The sequence below is a fragment of the Corvus brachyrhynchos genome, unplaced genomic scaffold, assembly GCF_000691975.1.
Source record: "Corvus brachyrhynchos isolate BGI_N302 unplaced genomic scaffold, ASM69197v1 scaffold56, whole genome shotgun sequence".
NCBI classification, from domain to species: domain Eukaryota; kingdom Metazoa; phylum Chordata; class Aves; order Passeriformes; family Corvidae; genus Corvus; species Corvus brachyrhynchos.
The window spans coordinates 4,462,701-4,472,068 of NW_008238664.1; the positions used below are offsets into that span (position 1 = coordinate 4,462,701).

Sequence of the window (9,368 nt, forward strand, 5' to 3'; positions counted from 1 at the left end):
GCGCCGCCGCGCGCGCCGCCGCCGCTCCGGCGTGGCTTGCTCGGCCTCACTGTGCTGAGCAACTGAGGCATCTTCAGGTCTCTCTCACACAGGCACCTCGAAAGTCAGGAGATCCCTATCAGCTTGTGATTGCAGGAGCCAAAGAGCAGCGGGCAGCAGGGAGCACAAGGAAAGCTCTAAACAAAATTCAACTCTGCCCTGCCCATTATTCCTCCACCCCAGGCTTCAGCCCTCGGGCTCTTAGCCTCCCTCCCACTCCCATTGTCACTGAAACTCTCTAACAGCAGGAACAGGCTTCTGTCTGAACCCTTTCCCAGGTTTCACCTCTGGTGAGCTGGGACCAGAGCGCTGTCATTGTGATTTCTTCTGGGCATGGGCCTGGGAAGAGAAGGAGCAAGCAAAACCCAGCGTTCTATTTTTTAGGCCTGGCCAGCTCCAAGAGGATCCTCATATTGCAGCTGGTCCAAAGCCTCTCTACTCTGGTTGCAACTGCTGTGGGGCAACCAGCCCCTCACACCACACATGTGCTGCCAGGGCTGGCTGCAGGGACAGCTCATTCACTTCTTCAGCCCATACAAAGGGTGTAAATCCTGTGTCTCAAGGAGCCCTCTTTCTGATTTTCTACCTGTAAGAAATTCAGAGTCAGCAAGCCTAGAACCCCTCTGGGAACTTGTAGGATGGAGAGAGACAAGAGAACCACGGACTGCACAACATTGGAACCAAATGCAAATCCCTCTTTATTTTAGGACATATTAGTTTCTCACAGAAACAGGCAGCAGCAGTCCATTCACTCAAAAGAAAATGATTAAAAATTCAGTTTTCCAGGTTACTCCTCAAAACGCCTCCAAATAGATACATAAATTATTTATAAATATGCAAAAATTACTGCAGAAACACTGAGTGGTGCAGCAATCACAGTAGAATTTCCACTCATAAGAAAAAAGTAGATCCAAATTGTCACAGGGTTGGCTTCTTTGGCGGGAACCGATCTCAGAGCATTTCAGTTTCATTTTAAATAATTTTAGAATAAAGAGAAATGAGCTCTCTATGAAGCCAAGGCTCTTGTCCCTTCCACTGAGCTTGCTGTGAGTAAAGACAGGCTTTCACATCTCAGCCCCTGAGCAAGGTGTAGCACAGCAAATCAGTGGCACAATAAAGTCCTGGGTGGGGGAGTCTCTCCCTCCCCAGGCACAGTCAGTACTGTGTTGCCAGCCCATCTCAGAGGGGAAAGGAGAAGCTGCTGCAGAAGACAACTGTCTCAGGAAAGGCTTGCCCTTCTCCCAAGGCCAGTAGCAACATTCTGCATCATACCTACTGCAAAAAGTTGCAGCATTTCTGCTCCCCTTCAAACTGGGTGTTGAGGGAAAAATAATTCCCTTTTCCCATACTATACACTCTGAAATACCTTGGCCCCAGTGGGCCAAGCAATCCCTGAAGCTTTATCAGGCCTAGGCCTGTTCTGTGACATGGGAAGGTGCACGGTGCTTTGTCAGTGGAGGTACTGCACAGACAAGAGACATCCCAGCTGCTACAGCTCAAGACAAGTAGGTGAGGGCTCTGGATTCTGGGTCAGAGAGCAGTGCAGCAAAACCAAGCAGGGCAGTGGAGATGGGGTTACAGCACAAAGATAACTGTCAGCATTTTACAGCTATCATACATGTCATACATACTGTGTCTGGGAATACATGTGTATGTGCACTGCTGTCTATTAAATATTAATTCCTCTTGAGTAGTACTAATCTCTCCCCCACCTCAACACCTTGGCTCATGGGCAGATCTGAGCCATTTCAGTGTCTGCTGCTCCTTGCCTTCGGGACGTAGAACGGGCACCTCCAGGTCAGTCATCGGCAGAGATGTCGCACCAGCTGCTCCAGCTGCTCCCGCTGCTGGTAGATGTAGAGCTGGGTGTCCCAGAGAGCGTTCACCAGCACGGCGTCGTTCACCTCGTCCAGCATCACCTCCGCGTGCAGCTGAGGGCTGAGCCTAAGGGCAGCGAGACAGCATCACCAGCTGGGCACAGACACGGAGGCGACCAGGCACGAGCCTGCCAAGCAGGACACTTCCACCAAGCGGCTCCCGCTGCTGGGGTGCTCGCTGGCCCTGGATCTGCCAGGCTCGCAGAGCAGAGGCCTGCTCCCTCCTTCAAGGCCCAGCCACACTCAAGGTGGAGCCACAGTGAAGCAACCGCAGCACATGAGGGACATCTGCTAAACACAAGCACGTATGACAAGTCTAAAACAGGCTGTGAGAGGCGGAACAGGGCAGGATGCACATCCCAAAGCACCATGCAAGACAACACCCCCAAGCCTCCCCTAACTGGCCCAGGCCAGGCGTGCTGGGTGCCTCAGCTCATGTGGAGGGCCAAGACATGCTCCATCACGTCACTGAGGCATGTGCAGGGGGCAGGGGACAGGTCTGGGCAGGCGTGCCACTGGAGGGGATGCCATTTGGGATGACGCACGCCACAGCCAGGTCCGAAGCGAGAGGGATAAAAATAGGTCTGTGCAAGCGAGCGGAAAGGAAGCTCCTACCGGAAATACCGCACATCCGTCATCTCACACCAGGCCCTGGCACGATCCACAGCTGGGCCATCTGCGTCAGTGCACTGCAGGAGAAACAGGCCCACAGTTACAGCCTGGCTGCTCTTCCCCTGCCTACAAGAGGCTTCCCTGGCACCACGTCCAACTGCACAAGGCGCAGAGGGAGAGCAAAAAACAGGAGCAAGTGCATCCTGGATGGCACTGCTCGCCACCAAGAGTGGGATGGCTTTTCTTTTTCTTTTCTAACATAAGAACAGTGCTCCTGATGCTTGGGACACAAGAATTGCACCCTACAAACCCTTCATATGTCACAGCACCGAGTGGATTGCCTCAAGGAAACTCCCAGGATGACCTTAATGACAGTCTCCTTGGGATTTCATCTGTATCTGTTCTGTCCAAGCTCTGTACAGCAGAGCCTGGGATTACTGCAGGCTTACTGGGCTATCCTGGGACAGCTTCCCTGGGAGCCCTGAGGTAAAAGACAGGGAAAGCAGAGGGACTCTGGGCATTTTCTCACTTCAGGAATCTAAAAAGGAGATAAAGCAACAGAATTAAGATCATAGTCAGAACTCCAGTTCTGATCTTTCTAGCTTTCATCTATTTAGAGTGTTTTCATGCACAACATTTAACCATGATCTTCCTGAAGCACACAAGTGCATATGCCAACTACACACTCCTAACCACAACTTGCAACTACTGGTTTTTATTAGTGACTCTCCCACTTCTTTAGTATTTACTGATTTCCCCAGTGGGGAAAACAAAGCTTTTCTAAAAAAAAAAAAAAAATGAATTGCTGTTTTCTGAGGCATGTTTTTTTTTTTTTTTTCCCCCAGGTTGCTCAGATGATAAGCAATGCTTCCGGGAAAGATATGAGTTTCACAAACTCACACCTGCAAATGTTTCTAAGAGTCACTTGACCACCATCCTGTCCTTAGCTCCTTTCAGCTGCAAGAATATCCCTTGGGGATGAGTGTCCTTTGGGGCACTTGAAACCCCGAAGAATCAGACAGGTCTTCAGGCCTGCTGTGCTCCTGCAATTCTTACGTTACCCACTACATCCATGTCAGAGCAGTTCCAAGGAAATAGAATTTACTTCCAAAAGGAGGAAGCTGGAACCTGGAAACCTTTTCTCCCTCCATGCAAGCAACCCCAGGGGTCTTTCGCCATCCCTTCCTCCCAGTACTCACACAATCCACCACCATCTTGCCAAGCTCCCTGGCCCCAAAGACGGTCTTTGCCAACTCCCAAGGGTTTGAGGGGCGGAAAACATCCACAGAGCTCACTGGGACCTGAGGAGGCTTCCCTGTCCCCAGGGAGACCACCAATCCCAATTTTCTTACTTCATGCTTCTGACCCTGAGGACAAAGAAAAGATCTGTTTGCAAGGACCAACAATGAAAGTGGAGCATGTCTTTCACAGCAGCTTCCTGGGGAAGCTCTGAAAGCCAAGGCAAAAGGCTCAGCAGCCTTTCCTTCCCCCATCCTCCCCCTAAGTACAGCCTGGTGAGACAGCTGTAACCCACAGGACTTCAACAGTTGCACTGTTCTGTCCCCTCTCCCCTGACCACACCTGAGCCCATGGGATTCCCCCAGAGATGAGTCCTAGGACCAGATGAAACAGCCCAACTCTTCAGTCTTTTGGCAACACACCTCCCCTTTCAGCTACAGGGAGCAATAGCTGCCACTGGTTATTCATCTTTTTGAAGAACTTGCCACACCACAGAAGGCATTCACTCTTCAGCCTTGCAGAGTACTCTACCCCTTGTCTTCTCCATTTATTTTTGGGCAGAAAAAGGTCCTGCAGACCCATGTCAAGGGCCACATGAAACCATCAACTGAATCATCCTTGTTCAAAGTAGCAAGGAGAGGCTGATGATACTGTCTCCCCCTCTCACACCCTTGTCGGAAGAGGCATCTCACCTCCCAGCCACTATTCCCAACACATATCCCCCTCCATACACTCCCTTTTAGGCCACTGCACCTCTAACTAGTTTATCCACTAAGATGCATCCACTCTCAAACCCTCTTCCTCTTCAAGAGGGGGCCAAAAAATTCCAGTAACCAGTCAAGACTAGGATTTGCCTCACCTTTTTGATCAGTGTCTTGTTGTACTCATGGATCTCTGCCATGGCATCAAGGGTGGGGTTGTTGGCCAGCAGCCCTCCATCCAGGAAGCGGCCGATGGGCCGGAAATAAGTGGGAGCCGCACCGCTGCAGCGGGCAGCGCGCCACACGAGCTGCTCTGCAGGGACAGAGAGCAAAAGGCCTCTTGCAGCAACTCTGCTGTGCACAAAAAGTACCCCAGCTCCACCAACGCAAATCAGGATGGCTTGCAGTCCCAGGAAACCCTGCCCTACATGGTTGCGCGTCTTTCTCCCAACAGCAGGGCTTCTGCTTGGATGCACAGGATGACTCTGCAGGGCTTTAAAAGATGTTCTCACCACTTTTTACATATCCTGGGTCAAATTCACTCTCTATCCATTTCCTTGCTGCTATTTTGATATTGACCCAGTTGTTTATGTGTGCCAGACAAGGCAGCATGCTGGAGGGGGCTGCACGCCTCGGTTACGTGGCTTTTCTATGTTTTTCTGTGAGAGCCCAGGGAAAGGTACTGACTGTATGCAGGACTCCTCCAGCAGACCCCTTCCTCATGAACCTCACCAGCCAGCCCCTGCTCCTGGTACAAGAGAAGCCAAGGGCAAAGGAGATAGGAGAAATAGGAACCATCACTAGGACCTAGTTACAAGTCAAGACCAGGGCTGAGCCATTGCTGGGACACGCTGATTTTTAGAGCAATAGGAGGAAGAATATGAAATCTGTCTCTGAGGGATGAAACCTCCTCAAACAACCAGCTGGACTTCCATTTACCTTCTGGCCGAGTGAGTGGTTGGAAAGATGCACTTGTCATGTATTCAGTGGAGCGTTTTGTCTCTGGTACAGGGTAATTCCGGAAAAGGTGGAGCTCAGCTGGCTGTCGGTCACACAATGTCCCTGTCACCATAACCCTGGGGAAGCAGACATGAGAGAATAAGAGTAAAATGGAAAAAAACCCTTATGGTTTCAAAAGCCTGCACATCACACTCCCCCAGATCTGCTCTAAGGAGAGGCTGAGCATCCCTGCTGAGACAGGTCTAGAGCACGTGTGGGACAGCATCAACCAGCACAGCCCAAGGCGGGACTTACTTGGGTTTTCGGACATCTGTCATTTTGGTGTTTTCCCCAAATTCCTTCTTCAAGAACTCATCCAGGGGCTCCGACTCGTAGGGCCGAGACCCCCGGAACACCATGTCCTTCATGCGGAAGTACAGGCAGCGCATGTAGTCCATGGACTTTCCTAAGACGGGCAACAGTGTTGGCAGGAGCAGGGGGTGGGAGGAAAGGCACACAGAACAAACAGCACAAGAACAAATCAGTGCAAGGACTTCCCAGGACAAGTGGGAGATAGGAGGCATCACTCCCAATCCAATCCCCTTCCCAAGCTGCCTGTCATCTGCTTGGTTCTCAGCAGCATGACTGGGAAGGATTACAGAGGAAGAGCAAGCTTGGAGCAGCTTCCCGTTACCAGAATGTATCAACCACCTTGCTCTACAGCCTCTGTGGAGAGCACAGGAAGAACAGAACATTGAACTCTGCCATCATGCACTCCCCGAAACCCAGAAAGCTGCTCAAAGCCAGCTGACATGAGAAGTAAGTGCAAAGCCAAGTGTAGGCTTTCCTTTACTAAGGAACATCCCTTCCCTCCTCTGGCAGGCAGAAAAATATCTCAGTTGGGACTCAGAGAAGCGGCTCCCACCACACATCTGCTCCCCCAAGAGGAACACTCGGGCCCACCAGAGCAAGAAGGGACCCATTATGTCCTTACCATGTACAATAGCCAGTGCCAAGATCCCTCCAGTGCTGGTCCCTGCGATCCAGTCAAAAATCTCACGAATGGGACGGCCCGCGGCCTTTTCAATAGCCAGGAGAAGCTGGATGAGCACAAGGCCCCGGATGCCCCCTCCATCCAAGCACAGGAGCCGGTCCTGACTGGAGAGAGACACACACAGATGACTGGGAGCCGTGGGACAGATTACAAATCACAGAACACTCCATGGGAACATGGCCCTGGGGACAGGAAGCTATGCCAGTAAGTAGATTGCTGCAGACAGTGTAATCAGTGAATAAATAAATCCAGAAGTGCCTTCTCAGGTGCAAGTAAGACATGTCCAATAAGCCTTGTCAGAGCTGGTGCAACATCCTTTGCTCTTGCATAGCCATCTCTAACCTTTACACCAGAGAGAGAGTCCCCAGTCCCTTACTACACAGTAATGGGTGTTGTGTCATAAATAAAAAAGCAGACAGACCTAAATCCTGCCAGCAGCACCTCAGTGCCAACTCCTCCTCCACTCCACAGCAAGGTGCAGGCACTGCCAAGACAGCGCAGAGGAGCTGAGTGAATGAACATCAGGGCAGTGTGTGGAGACAGGGAAATCACAAAGCCAAAACAGTGTTGGATGCCCAGTGGCACAGGAGAAGGACAGAGCAGGGTTTCACCTTCTGATCTCAGGCTATACTGCAGCTCCAGACAGGACAGGCAGGGATCATTTATGGAAACAGAGACTTCTTAAAAGACGCTGGCAAAAACTGCAATGTTGATGGGCATGAAATAATGTCAGCTCTGAGGATGCCATCCCCATGGGTGCAGGAGGGAGAATTCACACATGGATTTCACCTTCAAGTTGCACAGGAGCCTGGACAGAAGCTGTTCCTCACTTACTTTCTTCTAGCCTCAATGGGCGTGTCCACAACATCTGGTGCCTTCAGAAACTGTCCAAGCGTTGTGGAAATATACAGAAGGTCCTTGTACCCTAGAGGGCCATGAACATGCAAAATGAAAAAAAAAAAAAAATTAGAGATCACCAGTGTGATAACCAATAAACATAATAAACACAGAGAGAATATACAACTCCCTTCCCCATCGAAAAAAGGTCCTTGCAGGAGACACAAGCCATCTTACCCACAGCCAACAGGTACCCCCCAAATTTAACTCCACACCAAGGGACAGCAACAACATCCTTTAGGGTGGGCAGCTGGAGATGCACCAGAAAAGACAGGATCTGGAGAAGCAGATGATGTGCACGGAGGGTGAGAGAAGGCAGAGCCCAGCAGCGTGCCCACTACGCAGTTTACTGCAAGCTGTTAAGATAAAACCTAAATCTACTCCTCAAAGTAGCCTAGGCAGAAAAGCTGTGAGGACAGGGTGACTTGTCATTACCCCTCAGCTGGCGTTCACCCAGGCCACCCTGGGTGCGGGGCACCAATCCAGGCTAGGTCAGAAGCCAGCCTGCGAAACCAAAAGAAAGAACAGGGGGAGAGAAGTTACATACTCCTGCCAGCACCCAGGCCAGAAGGTGGCTGTGGACAACAATGAATGCAATGAGGAGTTTCTTCAAGGGCTAGAGTCCATGATAAAAAAGGGTTTTGCTCTGTCAGCGCATCAGAGCTGAAACTGGGCATGGGTTGCCTTCACCAGGGTACAGTGAAAAGAAAGTCCTGGTGTCAGCAGCCAGTGAGATTTGTGGTGACACAGACACACATTCCATGATTGTCCTGTAGCCCCACAGGAGAGCCTTTGCAAAGAATACCTCCAGCCTGAGATGGGAAGTGGTCCACAAGCAGATGTTAGCTGCTTGCATGCTTTTCTCATGACCCTCCAAGTCAACTCCCCCACTGCCTAGTCCACAACCCCTCTTGTTGCCTCTGCCTCAGCTTTGGAGCTCCCTAAAGGCAGAAAGCCCCTCACTTACAACAGATCCATGTGCTTATTCACACAGTCAGGACAGCATAGACCACAAGATTCAACACAATCATATGTCCCAAAGTAGGCTTTTCCTATGCATAACAAATCCAGTGATCAAGGTTGCTTACCCTCAGGCTTCACCCTTTCCCTCTCTCAGCTGCTGGCCTCCAGGATCTGAATAAGTGACGCTTCTAAATCTCCTTGTGCCCAACACAACACTGGGAGGTCCTCAAGGCAGACCAGCAAGTACCTTCCCTTCTATACATGACCCAGTGCATAAAGTACATGCAGGTAACTAGGTGCCCCCTCTTCCAGAGAGCTGAGGCAATCAGTCTTTCTTTTTACAGAGCTATATTGTGTCAGATCTATAAAACAAATGTTTTGAGAACAAGAGTTTAGAATACACGTAACAGGAAAAGCAGAGAAGAGAGATAAGATCCTGCAAAAGGTGAATGAGGACAGAGCCACCACAGAGTCACCAGAAGTGAGAGCTTTGACAGTTCCCAGAGCACAGCCCGTCTGAAGAAGAGGTCTGAGACAGCACTGTGAAGCAAGAAGGGAGAAGAGCGAGGGAGGGCCAGGGAAGGCGTTACCTAAGCTGTTGAGGTTGCTCCGCGAGGAAGGTTGGCCTTCCAGGAAGGAGGCGGCAGATGGTGCCAGGCTTGGGGAGTCAGGGTTGGGTGGTGGGTGGCAGCGTTCGGTCCCTACAGTTTGCAGCAGGTCTAAGAGCACTTTCCGGTTCGCACCTTAGGTGACGAAGGGGGAATTACAGATCAGAAAGAGAATCAGTGCACGCGCACACCACGGGAAAACGTGCTCCACTGAGTTCACAGAGGGCTAGACCCTCACAAAGCCTCTGGGATGACCTGGGGAAGGGCAAAACACGTCCCAGGTATCTCTCCCCAAACACCAGGCAGCAGGACTTGTACATAGCAGGAGTATCCACTGCTGTGCAGCTTCGAGGGTGTGTGCCACACACTTCTTGCCTTGAAGAACTGCCTGTGTCTGCCTGCGCCTGGGTGGGTCAGGAGGGCTAAATATTATTGTTGT

The 9,368-nt window shown here is 51.0% G+C and overlaps 1 protein-coding gene across 3 annotated transcripts in view; it reads right to left on the bottom strand.

Moving 5' to 3' along the window:
* Positions 1-713: 713 nt before the first annotated feature.
* Positions 714-9,368, bottom strand: part of PLA2G6 (phospholipase A2 group VI) — a 15,621-nt gene continuing 6,966 nt past the window's right edge. For 2 of the 3 annotated variants that reach the window (XM_008636445.2, XM_017738020.1), the window contains 9 exons: positions 8,912-9,064; positions 7,296-7,386; positions 6,402-6,565; positions 5,723-5,873; positions 5,408-5,544; positions 4,627-4,781; positions 3,728-3,895; positions 2,532-2,605; positions 714-1,983 (listed from right to left, as the gene is read on the bottom strand). In XM_008636445.2, the coding sequence (XP_008634667.1) occupies positions 1,842-1,983; positions 2,532-2,605; positions 3,728-3,895; positions 4,627-4,781; positions 5,408-5,544; positions 5,723-5,873; positions 6,402-6,565; positions 7,296-7,386; positions 8,912-9,064 (1,235 nt within the window). In that variant the 3' untranslated portion in view covers positions 714-1,841. The remainder of the gene's footprint in view (positions 1,984-2,531; positions 2,606-3,727; positions 3,896-4,626; positions 4,782-5,407; positions 5,545-5,722; positions 5,874-6,401; positions 6,566-7,295; positions 7,387-8,911; positions 9,065-9,368) is intronic. The other variant, XM_017738019.1, reaches the window with a different exon arrangement.